At 46.1% G+C, this 21,299-nt stretch overlaps 7 protein-coding genes across 7 annotated transcripts; 4 read left to right on the top strand and 3 right to left on the bottom strand.

Moving 5' to 3' along the window:
• Positions 1-307: 307 nt before the first annotated feature.
• On the top strand, positions 308-981 carry EDB93DRAFT_1306785 (uncharacterized protein; the record flags this gene model as incomplete). Its single annotated transcript, XM_041454761.1, has 1 exon — positions 308-981. Exon 1 carries the CDS (start codon positions 313-315, stop codon positions 979-981), a length of 669 nt encoding a protein of 222 aa, XP_041303320.1. The 5' UTR covers positions 308-312.
• A 4,428-nt stretch (positions 982-5,409) lies between these two features.
• Positions 5,410-8,089, top strand: EDB93DRAFT_1173652 (uncharacterized protein). Its single transcript, XM_041450430.1, has 13 exons — positions 5,410-5,542; positions 5,598-6,113; positions 6,166-6,225; positions 6,277-6,361; positions 6,408-6,681; positions 6,732-6,756; positions 6,867-6,955; positions 7,007-7,090; positions 7,152-7,196; positions 7,256-7,276; positions 7,326-7,582; positions 7,643-7,828; positions 7,880-8,089. Exons 2-13 carry the CDS (start codon positions 5,671-5,673, stop codon positions 7,973-7,975), a joined length of 1,665 nt encoding a protein of 554 aa, XP_041303319.1. The 5' UTR covers positions 5,410-5,542; positions 5,598-5,670; the 3' UTR covers positions 7,976-8,089.
• Positions 8,090-8,343: 254 nt separating this feature from the next.
• EDB93DRAFT_857861 (uncharacterized protein) lies at positions 8,344-8,942 on the bottom strand. The gene is made up of 3 exons (XM_041457718.1): positions 8,757-8,942; positions 8,522-8,706; positions 8,344-8,469 (listed from the first exon to the last, which is right to left on the bottom strand). The coding sequence occupies exons 1-3, from the start codon at positions 8,773-8,775 to the stop codon at positions 8,407-8,409; spliced, it is 267 nt and encodes an 88-aa protein (XP_041303318.1). The 5' UTR covers positions 8,776-8,942; the 3' UTR covers positions 8,344-8,406.
• A 495-nt stretch (positions 8,943-9,437) lies between these two features.
• On the bottom strand, positions 9,438-11,200 carry EDB93DRAFT_857693 (uncharacterized protein). Its single transcript, XM_041457717.1, has 3 exons — positions 10,397-11,200; positions 10,180-10,346; positions 9,438-10,133 (listed from the first exon to the last, which is right to left on the bottom strand). Exons 1-3 carry the CDS (start codon positions 10,711-10,713, stop codon positions 9,670-9,672), a joined length of 948 nt encoding a protein of 315 aa, XP_041303317.1. The 5' UTR covers positions 10,714-11,200; the 3' UTR covers positions 9,438-9,669.
• Positions 10,764-13,515, bottom strand: EDB93DRAFT_1173636 (uncharacterized protein). Its single transcript, XM_041450429.1, has 5 exons — positions 13,254-13,515; positions 12,665-13,201; positions 12,201-12,473; positions 11,215-12,137; positions 10,764-11,158 (listed from the first exon to the last, which is right to left on the bottom strand). Exons 1-5 carry the CDS (start codon positions 13,497-13,499, stop codon positions 10,864-10,866), a joined length of 2,274 nt encoding a protein of 757 aa, XP_041303316.1. The 5' UTR covers positions 13,500-13,515; the 3' UTR covers positions 10,764-10,863.
• A 102-nt stretch (positions 13,516-13,617) lies between these two features.
• On the top strand, positions 13,618-16,383 carry EDB93DRAFT_1173626 (MFS general substrate transporter). Its single transcript, XM_041450428.1, has 14 exons — positions 13,618-13,960; positions 14,016-14,053; positions 14,116-14,131; positions 14,183-14,319; positions 14,375-14,490; positions 14,545-14,577; positions 14,632-14,711; positions 14,759-15,176; positions 15,224-15,272; positions 15,323-15,380; positions 15,429-15,531; positions 15,591-15,682; positions 15,732-15,839; positions 15,894-16,383. The coding sequence occupies exons 1-14, from the start codon at positions 13,754-13,756 to the stop codon at positions 16,023-16,025; spliced, it is 1,587 nt and encodes a 528-aa protein (XP_041303315.1). The 5' UTR covers positions 13,618-13,753; the 3' UTR covers positions 16,026-16,383.
• A 2,996-nt stretch (positions 16,384-19,379) lies between these two features.
• On the top strand, positions 19,380-19,586 carry EDB93DRAFT_1254718 (uncharacterized protein; the record flags this gene model as incomplete). Its single annotated transcript, XM_041453666.1, has 2 exons — positions 19,380-19,478; positions 19,530-19,586. 2 exons carry the CDS (start codon positions 19,380-19,382, stop codon positions 19,584-19,586), a joined length of 156 nt encoding a protein of 51 aa, XP_041303314.1.
• Positions 19,587-21,299: the final 1,713 nt, after the last annotated feature.

Here is a 21,299-nt window from a genome sequence, read left to right as displayed (position 1 = left end):
CCATCAAGTATACTATCACTGTTGTATCAGTGTAATTCTAACTCAAAAACATGCACTATGATATTTTTGCGTCAATAATCATATTCATGGCCTTTATGGACGACATAGACATATTATACAGGGATATAAGACACTATTAAGTAGGGTGTGGCAGGATGCGGTACGATGCGGCAAAATCCCAAGGCCCCTTTTTGGGACATCTCTTCTTCTTTTCATACTATGACTTGAGAAACTTCAGTACTCAACAACTTGTAGTCCTTAACACCCATTCTTTCGCTTTTCTTATACAAACACTCTCGTTAAAACACTACAATGCCTCGTTTAACAAGTGATCTGAATCTCAGTGTCTGTCCAAACTACGCAGATGAGAATTTCGCTAACACTAGACTCCAACTCACCAATGAGAACATGACTGAGGCTCAGGCTGTTACAATCCTTAGGAATATTTGGCAGACGCAAAACACTGCCGACAAAAACCAATGGCAAGCACAAGTAGAAGCAGACAGAGAACAGCAAGACAATCTGGAGAGACTCTGTGATGAAGAACAAGAGAGACAAGAACAGGAATGCCTTGACGAGGAAGAAGCTTCGCGGAAGGAAGACAAGAAAAAGAATAAGCATAAGTACTCTGCTATTCCTGAACTGGATGTCCCTATAAAACCAGTAATCCTTCCTTCCCCCTACGCTATCCGTAAGCTAGACAAAGGAGACTATGTCGAACTCTGGTACTTCACCAACAACGGACTAGACAACGCGAAACTCAAGAGCTCCGTCGATGAAGACACCATGATCATGGCCACCTTAGCGGGAGGTAGCACAGCTTGGGTATCAGCAGCTTCAACGCGGAACACGACAGTTGTCATTGACGATGAAAATTTCACTTTCGAAAACTTTTGTCAAGCCTGCCCATGCATAATTGAGGCAATGCAAGAGACCTCATGGCCAGCAGATCGTGTTCGAATGATGGCTCTCTTTTGGTGAAACTTACAGGTCCATGATTTTCGTTCAGAGCACGATGCCTTAGCGCAAAAGGCTCTACTTGTCTACCAAGCAGAACAGCGGAAATGTTGGCACATTGCTGTCAAGTTGGCTGGCGGCGCATATGATCTATCTCGAATCAACAAGACACTCTTAGTACACACTAGATCTAATGTCTACCTCGACAAGCGCAAGAGACTGGACAATCAGCGTGATTATAGGGTCAGTCCTTTTTCCTTCAATAAAATAATTATACGCTAATCCCACATTTCTCATACTTCACTATCTGAACATCTCACCCAATACAACACTACAAAATTTTGATACATGCCACACGCTACACACCATACACTACACATTATACACTTCATGCCACATGCCACACGCCACATGCCACGCACTAACTGCCTCACATCCCGCGTCGCCTCACATTATGCCTCACTACACATTGTACCTGCTATCAGATGGACCAACAAATCAACGCACTCACAGCGAGTTCATCTTCCAACCAGCATCATAGAAACAGGGACAACATTTGTCCATCACGAGACCATCGTCGTCGATCAGCATCCCCATGCCCAGGACATGATTATCGTTGCCGCTCGGCATCTCCGGAGCCAAACAAACATTCTCGACAGGATTTTCGAAGCGGCACAAATGGATGTCCCCTATCCGCTTGCGCCGTGTGCTTGGGAAGACACCTGCACAGAATCATCGAATGCAAAGCGTCCAAAACATGGGACGATTCTACAGACACTCTTTGCACCTGAGTCGGCAGAATACTCACCATGTGAGATGGCCATCCAATCTGCAGGCGACACCACACACGACCGTTGTCACTTTTGTTCTGGATGCGCCGCCTCCTCTCACGGAGCACAAGTCTGTGCTTCGAGCTGCAGAAAGCTTAAAGCCCTCACTCCCTATGACCCAGACACATGGGAAGCTTGTCTTATGAAAGCTGGTCTCATTGATAGATACTCTCATATTCCCGAAGGACTCCATCAAGGTTTTCTTCTTAATCTTCCTGTCATTACAAAAACCCAAATTCCGCCAAACAAAAATTCTATTCTTATATATACCAATGAGTTCCAGTCCATCATCAAATCCAAAATCCAAAAAGAAAGATACATTGGCCCATGTACGGCAGCCGAAATCGAGAGCTTTATCAGCCCCTTCCAATCATCGCCCTTATCAATCATTCCGAAACCAGGTCGATCAGGGCGATTTCGCGTCATACAATATTACTCATTTCCTCATGCACCTTCCTTCAAATTCCCTAATCCATCCATCAACTCGTGTATTGATCCGAATGATTTTCCCAGTACCTGGGGAACATTCCACACGATTGCACTCATTATCAGCTGTCTACCTCCAGGATCACAAATGGCCACGAGAGATGTATTGGAAGCATATAGAACAATACCTCTGCACCACTCGCAGTGGCCAGCTGCAGTTGTTCGAGTCGCAGATGACCAATTCTGCATCGACACATGCATGTGCTTCGGAGTTTCCCCCTCAGCAGGAGTCTACAGTTGTGTCGCAGATGCTGGACTTGACATTTTTAGGTCCGAAGGGATTGGTCCTACATCACGATGGGTCGACGACCATTTATTTTTCCGTATACGGAAAGAATTCCTCGAGACATATAATAGACAACGGTTACAATGGCACAATGACATCATCACAAGGGGCAACCATCAAGATGGAGGCCGAATATGGTTTGGTGGGTACATCTTCGATGACTGGAACTATTGAAGAATTCGATGAAGATTGCCTGATTCTCAATTGCCGATTTGTCAGGGCACTCCCTACGATCTTCGGAAGATAGCTTTTTCACTTACAACATCGACAACATTGATAGATCCTCTAGTACCACAAAGACCCCTTGGGAGCTTAAGAAAGACAACCCCTTTGCCTACTCTAATCCGTACATTGGTCTTACCTGGAATCTTACAGATAACTCAGTTTTTCTACCAGAAGACAAAAAGGCCAAATATCCTTTGTGCTTTACGAGAATGGAAAAACCGTATGGCTCACATTCTTAGTGACAGTCCAAAAGCTACATGGGAAGCTCCTTCACGTCACGCTGGTATGTCCTCGAGGACTGAGCATATCTCATGAACCTCGAGTCCATGCTGCGAGTTGGTCATAACCGTCCATTTTTACCTCATAGACCAGGTTAAAGGCTTGGCTGAGGATCTCGATTGGTGGAAAAATCTTTTACAGAGCTCCTTTGTCGGATGTGACATTCCCAGGCCTCTATCTTTACATGACCTTCAGGCTTTCTCAGACGCCAGCTCTGGAGTCGGAATCGGAATCGTCATCGGAAAACGTTGGAGAGCCTGGAGGTTATATCCAGGGTGGTCAACTCTCGATGGACAAAAAGATATCAGCTGGGCTGAAGCAATCGGTTTCAAACTTCTCATTCGACACATTGTCACCTCAGATAGACCAGAACGACACTTCCAAGTATACGGTGACAACCAAGGAGTCATTGAAGGGTGGAAGAATGGACATAGTCGCAACACAGCCATCAATGAAATCTTCCAGCGAATCTTCGAGTTCTTATGCAGCATACCAGCTACACACTCTTTCCACCCAACATATGTCACCAGCAAGTCCAATCCAGCTGACCCGCCATCCCGAGGCATCTATCGCGACACGAAGTTACTCCTCAACCCCATTCCCATCCCCGATCCACTCCGTCGTTTCATCTATGATCCCTTCGACGTCGCACCAAGCAAACCATCATCTCCATGAACCATCCATATCCTCATCTCATCTACTGTCCAACATCCCAGCGAATCTCTCGTCAGCAGAGAATAATTTTCCTATTCACAATATGAGGGTAGAACAACAGAAGCAAAGGGACCGCACTCGCTTCACAACGCCACTCATACCCTCTGTCTTGCTAGCAAAACCAGCTCCATACAAAGCAGGATTAACTCCCGCAGTATCTGCGCTACGCCCACACTGCCTAGCACGTGAACGGCTCAAACTTTGGCACCCGTTAGAGAGTCGGTCATACCGAAATGCCCAGGGACAGATTCTCGCCATCACGGATGATGATCTCCAACGAGTTTTGACAGTAATGAACTTGTCATGGGCACAGGGTACTAGAGAGTCATATGGGGCCGGTCTGTTAGTTTTCCATGTCTTCTGTGACACACGAAACATCCACGAACACGAGCGATGCCCCGTCGATACTCTCACAATGCTCACCTTCGTAACGAGCTGCGCAGGAGCATACTCAGGAAAAACTTTAGCCAATTACGTTTTTGGCATTCGGGCATGGCACGTCCTTCATGGACAGGGATGGAAAGTGGACCAAGGTGAATTGAAGTCAGCGTTAGATGGAGCAGCAAATGAAGCACCTCCCGGATCAAAGCTACCTAAAAGAGACCCATTCGCGATTACATCCATAATCAAAATCCAAACACACCTCAATCTAGAAGCACCGCTCGACGCCGCCGTATTTGCATGCCTAACAACATCATTTTATTCGCTAGCACGACTTGGGGAACTGACCGTCAAATCAATCAAAGTATTTTCTCCAAGTCAACATGTTAAACGGAGAGACGTACTATTAGATGGGGAAGATCGTCATAGACTTCGAGTCTCCAAGATACACATACCACGCACAAAGACTTCAGCAGAAGGCGAAGACATCTACTGGGCTGAACAATCTGACGAATCAGACCCCAAAGCGGCGCTCATTAACCATTTTCGAATCAATGATCCCTTACCTGATCACCACCTTTTTGCATGGAAACACCCCAAAGGCATGCGCCCACTAACTCGAGGCACATTCTTGAAGAGAGTCGGAATTATAGCCAAGCAAGGGGGATGCCCAGAATTAAAAGGTCACAGCATTCGGATTGGCAGCACGCTCAAATATCTGCTGCGAGGAATTCCATTTGATGTTGTCAAGTCTATGGGAAGATGGTCAAGTGAAGCATTCACCCTGTACCTGCGCAATCACGCTATGATAATGGCACCATACCTTCAAGATACCCCAATAATTGAACCCTTCACTCATTACACAATGCCACAGCTCCGTTAGTCCAAGGTGTGTCTTGCCCCACTCCTTATAACAGGGAGTTCAAGCTTCGCCGAACGCATCGCAAGGCTCCTTATGTTTGGGAATCACGGCTAATCTCGACCTCCCAGGTTCGAAGTGTCGTTTCTGGCCGAAAGCCCCTTCGGGCCTTGCCCAAATACTTACATGCTCCCCTTTCCCCTCGTAGATTGGATAGTACTTGTACAGTGACCAATCCGATAGTTCTTCTCTGTCCAGAAAAAAGAACTGAACGCATAGATTGTGTGACGATGAGCTGATTGGTTTCAGACTTCGAATTCGGAATCGCATAGTTGCAAGTTGTCAGGTGTTTGTGCTTGCGAGGGTGCGCTCATTACGTAATATGGTTGGGATGTCACTACCCGAGACTTCGACTAGTTGTTAGACCTAATCATCTAGTCAACTCATCAACCAAACTCCCCAGCCTTCTGGCAGCTGATTATAACATTGAATCGTCGCCTTCAAAGTTCAAATTCAAGGTCACATGTACATAAGTATTTTCATTATCAAACTCGCGCATAAATTTACGTGAAAGCCGCAGTGTCTCCAGTTATCTCTCATCTTCCTCAAGCAACGTGTTTGAGAGTCGCCGAACAACAAACAAGGATCAACGGATGTTGAACGTGACATTTATTCGACTCAGAAAGCTCTTGAAACATCTGTTCCAAGTGTTGACCACGCTCGCAACTTCATCTGCACGACGACTACTTATTCTTGTATCATGCTTTCGGCGCTTTGTGGCCAAGGTTCATGCTCCAATCGTGCATGATACTGACTCCATTGTAGACTCATGTTGTACTGTCTTGACTAGGGTCTCCAGTGTACGGTGTTCCGACTCCACCTTGCCATTATCACTTCACACTACTCCGCCGAGTGCAGCAAGCTCTGTGGCTTCAACACCTCCGTTTTCCATGCCTGTTCCCTATGCTAACCCGCCACAGATGCCTTCGCCTCCAGCAGTCGTTAATGCAATCTCTCCCAATGACCTTCCCAACACTCTCCATTTTGTGCCATCTGCTGTAGATCCCAAATCGCGATATGAGAACCGTCCTCCTGTGTATGTAGATGCATCTCATCAAATCAAATTTTCCTGAGAAGTTACCCTCCAGAGATATATCTCACTCCAACTACAACGGAATTCAAGCATTCATGAGGTCCTTCCCCAACGAGTGAGTACACCAGTCAGGCATCCATGGGAAAGCGGATTACGAATTGTACAGATCATGCCCTTGGTTGAATGTGAATGTTGAATGGGAGCCTTGTATACATCCCGAAGGCGCGTTGTATCTGTACAATGACCGCAAGGTAATAGTGTGTATTTGTCATCGACTATCGACCACAACCCCTACAGAGAACGTTCACTGAAGGACACATTAACGAACATTTGTTCCGCTTGATGGACAGATCTGCGGATGATCTATGCGACTTGGCACGCAGACAATCACCAACCTTTGACGTTGATGATATCGAGCTCGTTGTGCAGGTAGTGCCGAACCAAACAGATTCTTGTCAATACTACTTTGTCGATCATGCAACTCGAACGCTCTTTTGGCTGCACGCTTACGATCAAGCGACGGAGACTATCTTCGATGGTTTCCAAGGTGTCTGTGATCCGAGTCACATTCGTACGTCATGCGAACTTATAGCGCTCGTGATATGAACTAGTAGTCAATAGGATATGCCTTGGAATCTCAATACTGGTTCGTCAGTTGTAATTGTGAGTCTCATCTGCTTCTAGTTGGACCGGTCCAAATCTGGTTGTTAATGTGTTCTTAGATACAATATGATCATCTTCAGCCGAAACGAGTAGGCTGCATTGTGAACGCTATCCAAAACACACGCTAGATCGAGTCCAGCTTCTGAAAGAATTGAAGGTGATTGTTGTGCATGCGAGTGCAGGTAGTTGATCTCCTGCAATGATCCCTTCATCCTTTTGAACGTAAAACTTAGAAATCATCACTTCGGATATTTCTTTGTCGCCTTTTGGTGCTGATGAACTTACCAGAATCTTGGAACTGTTAAACCAGCTTCAAGGTGCGATGAGTTTTTTTCGAGCCGTTTATATTGCAAAGTTTAAAATATTATACATTTCCAGAGAGTGCTCAGGAATCCGATTTCCCTCATTGCACTTGTGTCATTGGTACGTGAAGCCATAAAAATAGTGTAATATACCCCGGAGATTCACTGTCTTGATAATAGCGAGGTTCATGCATTACTTCTGTATGTTCTTGGTCTTGACATATCGGAGCTTAGCTCATTTATTCTTAAGGCAAGGCCAAGTATTACAATTTCTGCGGTCTACCTTGGGCCCGTCTCGATGCCGACAAATCTGTGTACACTGAGATTCCTAGTTTTCATCCGGTGATCAGTAGTCTTTCTTTGGCCTTTGACGCCATACTTTTTTGGGCACCACAAGCACACTTGAACGATCTTCGAAGGGTATGGGTAGATAAGTGCCTCAACTCACCGCGGTGGAAAGACTACAATACAAAGCTCATGACAGAGTGGACCGGAATCACCATCTATGTACGTACGATCGACTTTACATCACGCTTCGTAAGTTGATTCTGGTTTTGTTTTCAACAGTCCACCGTCATGTTAGCTGTAGATGTGAGTTTCCTTGCAGTGCCAAACGTAAACATTTCCACGTCGCAATCAATCGGGATCATTGCTATATATCTCTCGACGATCTCGATAACTGGCTCCTTGGTCGTCTCAGTCCTGCTGGTCCGTCAAAACCAAAGATATGGTTGTGAATCAGCGGACAAAGCAGTAGGTCGTCGCCTTGGCACTCATCTCTCTTGCGCTAAGCAGTCTGCACAGGGAGACTTCCTGCGCAGTATGACTGATACGTTTTTGGGGGATAAAGGCCTTGCGACAATCAACAGCCTCCCCTACGCGATGCTCATGTGGGGGTAGGTGAGATGAATACTTTCTGACTAGGGCTAATGACAATTACATTTGCTCTCACCAGGATGATTTACTTCTCAATCGCACTGCTGTACAACGTGTTCAAGTCTACGACAACGGCCATGCTGGCATTAGTTGTCGGTGAATGCGTGGTTGTTACTATATTTATATCGTGGTTCATCTGGGCAGCAAGAGAGCTAGATATCTCCAAGCGACTGTTTGAGCTCATATTATCTGCCAGAGGACACGTCTTAGCACACTTTGGGGTTCACTAAATCTCAAATGAAATGACTTCTTCATACATAACAATGTAACCCAAATCTACTACCATCTCTATATTTCACAAAAATTTCACTATTCCAATATGCAAAGAGCTGTAAGTGGACTGATTTTTTTTTCTGACGCAACTCTACAAATCACTAGTCACTCGCGTGTCAGTGTCAACGGCCATATTCCACCGACGTGAAAGCAAAAATACGACTGACTGAACAGTAAAACAAGGACTGTCATTCAGGTGAGTCATATCATCAGGTCCAGGAACATGCTGATACTCACACATTGATTCCAAAAGCAGCCCGGCTCTTTGCACTGTGAGTCTTTATAGCAAGCCTTAGAACACTTTTTGCCGTCATTAGTAGTGGGCATGGCCGAGATCGATGTCATTAAAGCAGCAATGGTGGGGAGGACAATTGCAGAGGAGAAACGCATTATTTGTGACTCGTGTGTGGGCTTGGGTAATTCTGAAGGGGAAGTTAGGAAGACTGGCTTTTATATTGTTCTCTGGAATTACTGTTGCGTGGATGCGCCATCAAATATAATTTATGCCAGCACAAGAGGTGTGAAAAAGGGAAATGCCAGCCAAAGTCCACCACGAGATACACTTTGAAATCTCCACTTTGAGACCGTTCTGAGTTCTTCGATAGATAGACACTTGTTCATGGCAGGGTGATGCATAACCACAATAACTGTAATTAACCGTGATCATTCAAGTAGTTCTCGTTGTCGCGTACTCGTGCTGTTCCCTTGAGATTGTTTTTGCCTGTGCTTGTTCTTTGTCTTGGCGTTACTGTCACGTGACAGAGGTCTAGGGGCCGAAGTTGCTAGTTTAAATCATATATTGCAAATTTGACTTCTTGTGCCAGCATGGTGTCAGGGAGGCAGGTAATGGATCACAGGACTCCCCACCCGGCAGCCTGTGGCAGAATTCCGGCACATGTCAGGTTCACCTTGCTCATATAGTATGTGTGACGAAATCTGACGGACTATGTGCCTATAATAAACTATAAAAAATATCAATAAATTATCAGAGCGGCTGATAGATGCATATCTGATAGGCACAGTGCAGATAGTTTTGCCTCAGAATAGTTCTGCCACTACATATTATCAATGTATGGCCAGTTTCCTCTCGACTGTACCAGCTGTCCAACTTCCCACAAATTATATATCCGCTGATGTAGCCAAGAAATACTATTACCCATGTATGGCCGATTCTTCTCGACTGTCCAACTTCCCACAAATTATTATACGCTGATGTGGCCAAGAAATACTATATAATGATAAAAGCCATAGAAAACGAAGACATATTATGTAGATGAGGCAAAAACGCAAAGGACACAAAAGTTACTCCCCAAGTTTGGTTGTTCATGTGCTGGAAAGGCATGAAACCTTCGAGCATGCCTATCTTCTAGTAGTGAATAACGCAATCATTCTCGTAGCATGAAATATCTAGGAATCGCTTCGTGAAGGTCTTGGACAAACCCGTTGATTCGCAGACGAAAGTTCACATCACAGCGAGCGTGATGTAAACTCAAGCCTGGGCAACTGTTCGCAGCGAAAAGTTGCAAGCTGCGAAGAAGCCACACGCCATACGGAGAGGAAGCATCCGGCTTCAACGATGAGCTGAGCCACGTCCGAGATACGTTCTCGCAACCAGCGCAAATAGCTGTGGTGTGTCCACCTGGCCGCTCGTCTGCACCAGTCAAGATTGCGTATAGATGATCTTGAAGGTGTTCGCGTCCAACTATGAAGCACCGAAGGTCCGATGGGGATAATTGTAGGTGGCTTTGGCCACCCTCGGATAGATGATTCCAACGGAGAATCGAAAGCGCATAGAATGATGCAGGAAGGATTTCAGGAACATTACATTCTCTTGCGAGATATATAGCCTCTAGCGCACATTTTAGACCAGTATATAGGAGAAAATAAAAGCTCACCAGCGGCATGAGGGAACGCGGCATAGGTCATTTTGGTGAGCTCTTGGGGCCAGCGCAGAGATAGCTGACGTTTGCTCCATTGACGAAGGTCTGGGATGTCATATTTGTTGGATAGTCGTAGGGCTCCTGCTATGGTATCAAAGACGACAGTTAGGTTATTGAACTTCCTGGAGACATAGTTATATACAATCATAGTTTGATGGATGAGATGGCTTACTCCCGTTGGTACATCCATGTCAAGACGACTAGCCAGTCATTCGCAACATCTTGCGACAAACTGACCAGAGGACACCCATGCATTCTCTCGATGTCGGCAGGCTGCGGAAGTTCGAGCATGTCCGCAAAAACTATAGAACACATGAGCTTGCTCCGGTGGATTTTCCATGATTGCCCTTCGACACCAATCACGATGTCCCCGTCGGCAAACCAAAACTGTGACTGCTCAGTTGATGGTTCAGATGTTCTGAAGTGGCTCGTGCGTTGTCGTTTCGCTGGAGGAGGCAATGTCTGCATATCCTCGTCGGCACTGTGCATCGTTGGAGACTAATTATTTTAAGCAGTAAGTTGTGCGCAGTGCCATCGACCTAATGTTGGTGGCGTGGAAATAGACGCGTCGCGTCTAATCATGGTACCAAAAGGTCGTCCTGCTAAATAAGGTGGCCACTAGTTTCCATACATACGTCATCATTCTATATCACCACCCGTATCATTTCCCGCCATCTCAAGTTTCCGTTTACGCCCAGGTAGTTCAGCACCATCACCATACCCTACGCCCGCCTTCTTCCGTAGCACCTCTATATCTTGTTCAGCCTCTTCTGCCCACTGAAGTACAAGATGTCTCCCAAGTAAATGCGTGTGTCGTAGTGCAGCGTATGCGTTCTCCGCTTCGTGCCGAGTGAGGAACTCCAAGAATGCGAAACCACGCGAACGCGAGTCGAACTTCTTCGGAAGACGTACGGATTTGAGATGACCATGGACACTGTATGAGTCCGGGTTGAATGGGATATTAAGCTATAGACGGTAGATTGTACTGACCCAAACAGCTCTCTAATATCCTTCTTCGTAGCTTCGAATGGAACATTTTTCACTATCATCTTCGTCGACCTGTTCTTGGCGACTGTATTGTCCTTAGGCTCGTCTTCTGTTCCGCGCCCAGCGAACTTGACGTGCAATGAATGACCGTCAAGTATAAAGCCCTGCATACTCTTCATAGCCTTCTTCGCATCCTCGGCCGTCTTGAACCCCACGAAGCCATACCCCATACTCAGCCGGGGGGCTTCAGCACTAGGAACAGTAGGTCGTTTGGGATCAGGCTTGGTCTGTACTCGCGCGAACGAGAATCCAGAAAGACTCCGGAAGACTTGCGTCAGACGCTCTGTAGTGGTACTGAAAGCCAGATTCTTGATGAACAAAGTCGTACCAGCAGACAAAGCAGGCTCGTCTACATCAGCACCGGTGCCATCTTCCTGTTCAGCGATAGTGATCGGCTTGAATGCAGTAAGCGTACGGCCTGAGTTTCGTGCGGCATCCGCAGTCTCCAGGAACATGCCCAACGGACCCTTCTCCAAGTACACGACACTACTTCCGAGACGTCGGTAAGCTACTGCTCGGAAAGCCTTGGTAGCTTCATCTGCCTGCTCGAATTCTACCACCGCCATGGTACCTGCCGGTGGTACGATGACGCGGCTGAGTTCTCCGTGTACCTCGAACATCTCACGTATCTGTTCCGCAGTGGTGCCATAGGGGATGTTTTTCACAAGTATCGTAGTATCGGATCGCGCTCGGGAAGAAAATGACGATAGGATGACCCCCTGGGACTCAAGGTACGACTTCGTCTCTTGGATAACATGCGTCTCTGCAAGCGCAAGCTTGACTGCTGCATTGTCTGACTCGGGATTCAGAATATCTGACTTGGCAATTCCCATTCGATCGGCAATAGACGATGCCACTGCATCGCTCTGCACATGCATTTGCATGAGATCTCGATATATAGTGCATAACATGACAAAGGCTTGACGAACATTCATGTACAACATACTCCAATTGAAATCCCGCCCAGCCATGGCTTTACGCCGAGAACCTCTTTCGTCTTTTAACGTTTGCTTTTTCCCCTCGCCCTCTACTACCTCGAACTTGCCTTTTTGGTCAACAGCAGGAATGATGTGGAGAAGACGACCTTGGAAGGACGTCTTGTCCAGCGTCTCATGCGCCGAGAGGGCAGATGTCGGCTGTTTGAAGGTCACGTAGGCTAAACCTTTCGGCTTCTTAGAGAAGGAGTCCATGAGCATATGTACCTGGGAGGATGGGTCAGCGAAGTGATCAGCAACAGAAATAGCAAGGCGGGAATAATAAAAGTCAGACAAGTTTTCTACTATTCGGTTCCCGGGGATCAGCACGTCCATGGAGGATCAGATGTCCCTAAGTGTTTATCATCAAGAAAAGAGAAAGATGTGGGGAATATACGACCAGGCCACAAAATACTCACCTTTACAACTTCGCCGAATGGTTGAAATAGCTCCATGATCTCGGCTTCCGTACACGAGAAGGCAAGATTTCGAAGGAATAATCGAGACGTCTGCAAAATCGTTTTGGTTGACGAGTCCAGGTGTTCTTCAGGAATGGCGCTCTGGTTAACCTCATGCTCGTTATCCGATTGCTCAAAGACTTTGTCGGGTAGTGAATCTGAAGCATTCATACGCTGTTTCATCCACTCGAGGTCCGAGATGGCCTCGTTATTAGGTGGTCCATCAGATACGTTCGTTGTCTCGGGAGAGCTGGCCGGCAGTACTGGATGAGATTCCTTAGCTTCATTTGCCCACGACGGGCCCTTTTTCGTGCGAGATTGCATGACATCCATGAACTGATCTAGCGAAGACGCTGATGTTGACGGGACTGTTGTGCTTGCCTTACCATTTTTATCCACCTTGTGAACATGTGGTCGCGATGACGGTCCTGGGTCAGTAGTGGTATCTTCCAGGCGTCTTCTTTTATTTGGTCGAGGAGTTGGAGCATTCTTCGCGCCCTACAGGTAGATTTTAAAACAAAACAACGACACTTGAGAAGAGAAAACTTACTGCAACAACCACGACATTGATTCGCGTCGAGTCTATGAACGTGCGGTCGAACCAGTCCCTGGCAGCGTTTGCTTCTTGATCCGTCTTGAAGCCAACGAAACCGAATCGACGCGATGTGCCGTCTTGCTTGTGTGAAATCTTCACATCTGTGATGGTTCCAGAGGGAGCACCTTGTTGAGCGAAGTGCGCTCTAAGGCGATCTGGCGTCAGGTATGCGGGTAGATTTTTCACAATCAAACGGGACATTGTCGCAAATATCGTGGAGACCAGAGGAAAAATCTCAGAACATAAATTAACTCCGACCGGATGTACCCGTTCTCAGTGCTCAGTTGACTCGTGATTTGAAATTCCTTGACGCGGTGCGCGCACATAGACCACTAGTCTTTAAATAATCAAAGCAGGATTTGGGGTGGCCCACGTTAACGTTATATATATCATTTGTCACTCCCACCACTGTTGATACTGGTAAATCACACCCTCGTTCCCTGGCTTCCTCCGCCATGTCTGTGAACGCAATAGGTACTCAAATTCGCTCCAAATCCTCGGATTCTACTTTTCCCCCATTGCCCGACACATTTCCAGATGTCAGCCCAATCACAGGTCCGGCGATAGATCTTTACGAAGATGGCTACAATGATCCAGTGTATCAGGCGAAAGCTCGCATCTTGAATCGTGCAATACAAGACATCGGCATGGGTAGATATCAGGCATGTGGCATTCCATTCTGACGTATATCTCAATCGCGAGAACTCGAAATGACAGTGGTATCTCTTCGTGGTCACAGGCTTTGGCTGGTTCGCGTGAGTTGTATTGTGACCACTTCCTGCATCATTTCTGATCCAAACGTGTGTCCGGTGAAAAGCGACTCTGTCTGGCCCGTGTGTTTATCCGTTTTTGGCATGTTTTCACTAGACTGAGGTTCGCTATAGCTTTTGAGCGGACTTATCCTCACACCTGTCGTCAATGAATTCCACTTCAACGGACCTTTCCTGTCGTTAGCTTCGAATCTTGGGCTTCTTGTCGGCGCCGTGTTTTGGGGTCTTGGATGCGACATTTGGGGACGGAGGTACGTATAGAATACCGTGACATGTGGATCTGTTCGCGCTTCATGCGATATTCAGATGGTCTTTCAACGTCACATTGTTTATCGCTGGAATATTTGGGTTGGCATCAGGTGGAGCTCCTAGTTTTGTTGCACTAGCGTCCTTGATCGCTATGGTCGGCGTCGGTGTGGGAGGTCTGCTGTTTTCACATTTCTCTTGAAAAATAACATTTTATGACCATGTCACAGGCAACTTGCCAGTGGATTCTGCTGTTTTTCTTGGTGATAAGCAGTTTACATATGGACGTGCCAGATAACTGATTCTGATTCTACCAGACTTCGTCCCAGGTTCCCACCAGTACTTGCTCACCATCCTTTCCATCTGGTGGTGTCTCGGACAATTGCTGTCCAGTCTCGTGCGTATCACACGTCTCTTCGTCCCGATTGCTAATGGGACTTCAAGGTTGCTTGGCCTCTGATTGCCTATCATTCTTGTGCGAGTGCTTCACACTGCACCAGATCCGACAACATGGGATGGCGTTACTTGTTATTCATCCTTGGCGGAATCACACTTTCACTGTGGGCTGTTCGGTTTTTCGTCTTCACGTTATTGGAGAGTCCGCGTTTCCTCTCTGGCATCGGTCGTGACGCTGATGCCATCGAGGTCATCCATAAATTGGCAAAATTCAACGGAAAAACATCTTCCATCACAGTGGAAGAGCTTGAGGCTCCCGACAGAGCAACATCAGGCGGACGTTCATCCTCCCCGAAAAGGCACAACGTCCTTAGCAAGAGTTCAAAGTATGACACTGGCCATATCAAAGCTCTCTTTGCTACTCCAAAAATGGCTTGGTCGACTAGTCTCCTGATTACTATCTGGGGTAAAAATGTAGTCATTGTTGTGTGTGCAATTGCTAACGAAACACAGGTGTTATTGGACTTGCCTCCACGCTGTATAACAATTTCTTGCCATATCTGTAGGTCCTCAAACTGGGTATATACCGTCTGTTTGTCTCACGCCTTGTAGACTTTCCAGCCGTGGTACTGTCTTCGGGGATGGATCCCTGTACATCACTTATCGCAATGTACGTATAATACTTCGTCCCATATCTATAGTTGAATTTGCTCTACAGCAAGTCGTTTTGAGTGTCATTGGTGTCCCTGCTGCCTTGCTCGCCGGTTGGGCAGTGGAACTCCCATACATTGGGCGCAAGGGTACTCTTGCTATTGCCTCAGGCAAGTAACAAGATAGTACTACGCACGTTCTTTACTCAACGACCCTCCGCAAAATGAAGGACTCACTGGCACGTTTCTGTTCGCGACGACCACCGCCCAGACATCCAACCAGCTCCTGGGATGGAATTGTGGATACGTGTTCTTCAGCAACGTAAGTGAATTAGTTTGTCGGACTGTGAGACTAGATTAAATGTGGTTAGATTATGTATGGCGTCTTGTATGCTATTTCCCCTGAGATCTTCCCCGCAAAAGATCGCGGAACAGGGAATGGTCTGACATCCACAGCCTCGAGAGTGTTTGGCGTTTTGGTGCGCTCACTTACTGTCTTGCACTACTTGTTCTTATTGTGTCCCGAATCTTAGGCTCCCGTCATTGCACTATATGCCAACCTCGCTACGGCGGTACCTGTATATATCGCTGGAGCTTTAATCATGTTTGCTGGTAGCCTGGCTCTCTTATTGCCCTATGAGCCCAGAGGTAAGGTTTCTATCTAAAAGTTTTCACCTGTGATACCACGTACGTCTCGACTGCTTGTGGAACTTGAATTGTACTAGGTTATGTGTTAGATTGCAGTAACGTGACCCAAAGGATTGCTGTCGCGTGAAAAATACTTACATTCTCCGCCGCAACTCTGACATTAATATGTCTAGCTATATATTCTTAACTTCACCAGCAACTTAGAGGACACAGCTGAAGTTACAAGCGTTTGATCGTTCTCCGAATTTTCAGTCTCTGTATTTCTTCTGTTTTATGCATTGTACGATTATGTCATTGCTCAGTCACTACAGTGTACGAAGCACTTTTCCAGCCTCTCGGATTGGCCCGAACTTGAAAATGTATCTAGTCCTCGAGATTTGACCGCTTTGTACCGTAGAGTAGCACAAATGCAATCTTTTTACTTGTAGATTAAGGCTATCTCATTAGAATTTTGAAAATCAAGGTGTTGAAAAATTTTCCAACGAAATTTGAAACATGTTGCAAGAAATGGTATTTCTGGGTAACTGAGCAGGTATACGATAGTAAGTATGAATCAGATGATCTACAGAAGCCATCTGCTCGCAATTTGAGCATCCAGCGTGGTCAAAATATCTGTCGCAAACCCAACACGACGGTGGGAGCAGTACTTCTTAACCGCGAAGGCTGCTTGTTGTGTGTCGAGTCCTTTACTGTTCAAACTTCAGCGTTGCACGATTACTCGACAGTAAACATACCAGTAAGCATCCATATAATGCCAAGCTTTGCGGAAAAAACGGTGAATGATCAAAACATCGCACATGTCAAGACATTGTGGAACCAGTGTTTTCGCGGTTGAGAATTTGCCATCAGCGACAATCTCATTGCTTCTTTGCTCGAGCAGCTTTCTTTGCCACAGGAGGCATATGAATGGTCCAGGGGAGATGAACAGGGTCTAGGGAGCATGGGGTAATTTTTTTTCCAACGGGAAAATTTGAAACAAAATGGGAAATTTCGAAAAATTGCTTATTTTTGCTTGTTTCCTTACAGAATTTTCATTGGACATCGAAATTTGTACTATAGAGGTCCCTACGGAGATGGTATCCTAGTGCTTCGTACACTGTAGTCACCTTTGATCGACGCAGTGGCTTGAACGCTCACATGGCCAGTAGAAATTTGCAATTCATGTTGTGGTGTGTGGATGCGTTATTTTATGTTGTTGTACATGCATTTCCACACCCCCAAGAATCCATAGGAGGGCACGAGCTAGGTGCTTCAAGTAACTGTGCTACAATGTGGAAAAAATAAAATTCCACCGTGACCACAACTATGTGTTTGTTTTCATGTATTTTTTTTGATACCATAGGGCCAGTGCTTTCTTATGTTTGTGGACTAAGAGTGCCACAGCACTATATATCCAGTGCTTGTAATATTTCTTTTTTCTTCAGCTCTATCCATCTCCCTTTCACTGACTTTACACCAGTCATGAACAATGTCATCCCCCCTGCACTCGATAGTCGAAGAGTCACTCTTGAACTGACTACACGTCTTTGCTCTCAAGGCCATCTCCTGGATGGCATCAATGAAATCATGAAGTTCAAAAATTCAGAAGACCACGAGTTACAATGTTACAGTTGAAAGATATCATCTTTTCTGTTAAACATCTTCTCTAGCAATCAACCAATGATTTCCATACAGATCATCTCCCTGACTGAGGTAGATATGGTTCTGATTAGTGCAGGTTCTTTCAATAATACTATTGGTAATTCAGGTCGCACGCAGCACTCTTAGACATTTAAAAGTGGAGTTGTACCTGTTCGTTGCTTGTTCAGAAGCTCTCCTATCATTCAAGTTGGCATACTTTAAATTGCTTCTTTTCATCAAACACCGGAGGCACGCCTTCGGTCCAGACCTGAATGGTAGATGACTGTCGTTATTCTGTTTTAATCCCTCTGACCATCCATACAGAAAGAATATCCCAGCTCTTGGCTCCTCTATATAGTCGCTTTGTCATTTGTGGCACAGGAGTTGATCCCTGTGCCCAACTGGGCATTGAGGGATTGCCAGCCCCTCTAACATACCAGCTACTTGGAAAACCTCAGTACAGCCTGCAGTTCCTGCTACTGCTGTATCGTCAGCACAAACACAAGATGAGGTGTCCCATATCATGCCATGTATGTGAACCTTTTGAGATATTACAGAGACCTAGATTGATAAAACAATTTTTAGCACTGGATGCTCATAAGAGAAAAATGGAGAGATTCACCCCACTTGAAGAATTTATAAAGGAGCAAAAAGCTGCAAAGTACCATCATGCACGAAGACATCTTGCGCTGAAGGCATACCTGATTGGCCACCCGGAGGCAGGACATCTCGTGCCTCAGCAATATGCAATGGGAAACCCGGAGGCAAGACATCTCGTGCCTCAGCAATATGCAACAGGAAACCTGGAGGCAAGACATCTCGCACCTCAGCAATATGCAATGGGAAACCTGGAGGCAGGACATCTCGTGCCTCAGCAATATGCAACGAGAAACCTGGAGGCAAGACATCTCATGCCTCAGCAATACACAATGGGAAACACGGAGGCAAGACATCTCGTGCCTCGGCAATACGCAACAGGAAACCCAGAGGAAAGGTGTCTTGTACCTAAGCAATGTGCAGCAGGAAACCTGGGTCAAAAGTGTCTAGCACCTAAACAATACACAATAGCCAAACCGGGGGCAAAACATCTGATACCTCAACAATCCCCAGCAGGCAGGCCGAATAAACACCAAGCTCTAGTGCCTAAGCATCCCCCAGTGGGCGACGGCAAACTGGGCACCAACATGAAGCCTTGTTTCCCTCCAAGGGCTGTCGACATGGGAAAGGTCATTAAAACCTGGACGGGACATGCGAAAGGAGTGACATCTGTATGCTGGAGTCCAGACGGAGGGCGAGTGGTGAGCAGATCCCACAAAGAGATCAGAGTGTGGGATGTCGAGAGCGGTAAAACCATTCTTGGACCAATAGATGCAGGGATCGACATTGGCATGTCTGCAGTTTGCTACTCGCCAAATGGCAAGATGATCACCACAGGCGGGGTCAACCTGAAAATCTGGGATGCCAACTTGGTGGAATTGCTCAAAACACTTGAGGGTAATTTTACCTGCCTGACATGGACCTCGAATGGAAAAACACTTATTGCTGGTGGGGAATTCCTCACAAAATTTGACACAGCCACATGGACTGCTCTTCAAGTTGATGTGCGCAAAGTCAAAGTCAATACCAATGAGCTCATCCTCGCAAGTTCAAAACACTTGGACAAGACAGTGCAACTATAGAACCTTGAAACTAACCAACCAATCACAACACAACTCCACCATGAAGACCCAGTGAATTGTGTGACCTTTTCCATGGATGGGAAGCTGCTCGTTACTGGCTGCGACAGCAGCTACATATACACATGGGACGATTCAGCCATTATCAAAGAAGCTGGCCTTCTGTTAGATATTGTAAGCTTAAATACATTCTTAATGATACTGACAATGCATCTTCTCTCCTAGGCTGATGCTACACCACGATCAGTCCCAAAGATCAAAGATGCTTGTCAAATACCCTAAGGGTTTTTCGATAATGTATGTGATATGCATCTATGGTTGAATGTTAGTGTAACCGGATGCCAATGTGGTTACTAGTTCCAGTCTAGCTCACGTACTCATCCATCCCATGGGCCCCACTTTGACACCACATCAACACACCTTCAGCCACTTTTCCTCCCTCTGGCGCCGTCCAAAGTCATATAGGACCACCGAACACGAGACACAGCCTCAACCCCACCCTCTCAGCTGGGCTCGAAACATGGTCTCTGGCATGCTGCACAAACGAGATGGATCAGATATGGAGATGCGAGAATTACCAGTAGTTGAGGTTGCATGCACAGCTCCCAAGCCTGTATGTGTTTGCCTTTCATCATTCTTTTTTTATTACCAATTCCTTTCCTGAAGAGGCACTATCACGCGAGAAAGAAACTAGCTGCTGGTTCATCTCGACCTACTATGCAATGATACACTGGCGTAGCAGCACAGAACACAGCATCATTGTCACAGATTCCACCTCCCACTGCCGCCGCCTCAACAACCACCGCTGTCCCTGTTGCCCCAGGGACAACAGGAATAATTTTGCGTCCTAATGTCATTGTTAGACAGGCCGGATGGTGGATCCATCTTGTGCTCTGGGCTACTTGTGCATCTGTTGAGTATACAACCAATCAACCATAGGGCAGTACTCTTTGGTATTTCATTCATACTTTGATATTTTCACAATAATTAGCCGTTATTATCGTATATAGTTATCGTATATAGTTAGTTCATTGGCATGTAGTATAGTGGGGAAGATGCCGATGAAGGTTCAAGGAAATGAAGAATATGTGGATATTCTTAGAAACCAGTCTTGATTGATTGGTCTGCACAGTCCACGTCCAAGCTGTGTAGTAAACACAAACACAGGAATATGGTATGAAGGATGCACCTGCAACTCCGACAACAGCCTCCCATCTGACCAGACCAAGTCATTGTGCAGGTAGTGCCGAACCACACTCTCCCTCAAAGCAAAACTCTGATACTGCCGATGTGTGAGGTATGTTTAATGTTCTGTTTGCACGCTGTCCCATTCTTACCATATTTCACCTCTAGACTTGCCTTCTAGGTATTACAGTCATTGACCATGATTTGAGTTTTCACCATGATTTGCATTTACCTTGTATGACACTCGAATTTGATACTATCCCATGTAACATTTTTGTTCTATCATACGAGTTATGTGCCTAACTACATATTGGCAGTAATGATAGGTATAAAAGACCTTGAACAAATGTGTGATGGTATGTTTTGTTGCGAAATTTTTACTATTATGTGTCCCTGAAAGCAAAACAACTAGAATCGGATTCGTAAATTGAATAAATACCTGCAAACAACCTTCAAGCACATCACTGTTCTATTCTGCAAGGGAGCTGGTGAGTGTGTGTGTTGCCAGAATCTTGCTGGTGCAGAGTGTCTCAATAGTATCTTATCAGCGTCACGGAAGCAAAATAAGCGAGATCCGATAAACACGAACATGATTATATAAGGAGGAGTCGAGGCAGTGGGAGGTGTTACAAGAACATCTAGATGCTTGGGCCCCTACCATTTTTCTCCTAATCCTTCTGGTATCAGCTCTCGCGTCATACCCTTACCCCGACCTTACCCTTGTTATCCTTGTCATCCTCGCGTTCCCTTTCGCTCTCTACCTGTCGCTTCAGCAGAGCCAGTACATCTGGCCGGATCTGTTCGCTGATG

This window comes from Suillus bovinus (assembly GCF_016758785.1).
Source record: "Suillus bovinus strain UH-Sbo-P2 chromosome Unknown EDB93scaffold_78, whole genome shotgun sequence".
In the NCBI taxonomy this organism is placed as follows: Eukaryota; Fungi; Basidiomycota; class Agaricomycetes; order Boletales; family Suillaceae; genus Suillus; species Suillus bovinus.
Note: the sequence above shows the minus strand (reverse complement) of the source record. Positions and strands in the feature narration are given on the sequence as shown.

What these genes read in the sequence shown, in the direction of transcription:
- EDB93DRAFT_1173652 (XM_041450430.1), top strand. Translation starts at nt 5,671, where the DNA reads ATGTTGAACGTGACATTTATTCGACTCAGAAAGCTCTTGAAACATCTG. An exon ending in ATCTGTACAATGACCGCAAG is followed by an intron (nt 6,362 to 6,407) that starts GTAATAGTGTGT and finishes CAACCCCTACAG; the next exon opens with AGAACGTTCACTGAAGGACA. An exon ending in TCATTGCACTTGTGTCATTG is followed by an intron (nt 7,197 to 7,255) that starts GTACGTGAAGCC and finishes TCTTGATAATAG; the next exon opens with CGAGGTTCATGCATTACTTC.
- EDB93DRAFT_857861 (XM_041457718.1), bottom strand. An exon ending in GCTGCTTTTGGAATCAATGT is followed by an intron (nt 8,470 to 8,521) that starts GTGAGTATCAGC and finishes CCTGAATGACAG; the next exon opens with TCCTTGTTTTACTGTTCAGT.
- EDB93DRAFT_1173626 (XM_041450428.1), top strand. Translation starts at nt 13,754, where the DNA reads ATGTCTGTGAACGCAATAGGTACTCAAATTCGCTCCAAATCCTCGGAT. An exon ending in GGATTCTGCTGTTTTTCTTG is followed by an intron (nt 14,578 to 14,631) that starts GTGATAAGCAGT and finishes TGATTCTACCAG; the next exon opens with ACTTCGTCCCAGGTTCCCAC. An exon ending in GATACGTGTTCTTCAGCAAC is followed by an intron (nt 15,683 to 15,731) that starts GTAAGTGAATTA and finishes AAATGTGGTTAG; the next exon opens with ATTATGTATGGCGTCTTGTA.
- EDB93DRAFT_1173636 (XM_041450429.1), bottom strand. Translation starts at nt 13,499, where the DNA reads ATGTCCCGTTTGATTGTGAAAAATCTACCCGCATACCTGACGCCAGAT. An exon ending in CATTCGGCGAAGTTGTAAAG is followed by an intron (nt 12,474 to 12,664) that starts GTGAGTATTTTG and finishes CCATCCTCCCAG; the next exon opens with GTACATATGCTCATGGACTC. An exon ending in GGAGTATGTTGTACATGAAT is followed by an intron (nt 12,138 to 12,200) that starts GTTCGTCAAGCC and finishes ATGCATGTGCAG; the next exon opens with AGCGATGCAGTGGCATCGTC.
- EDB93DRAFT_857693 (XM_041457717.1), bottom strand. Translation starts at nt 10,713, where the DNA reads ATGCACAGTGCCGACGAGGATATGCAGACATTGCCTCCTCCAGCGAAA. An exon ending in ACATGGATGTACCAACGGGA is followed by an intron (nt 10,347 to 10,396) that starts GTAAGCCATCTC and finishes CTATGTCTCCAG; the next exon opens with GAAGTTCAATAACCTAACTG. An exon ending in CGCGTTCCCTCATGCCGCTG is followed by an intron (nt 10,134 to 10,179) that starts GTGAGCTTTTAT and finishes AATGTGCGCTAG; the next exon opens with AGGCTATATATCTCGCAAGA.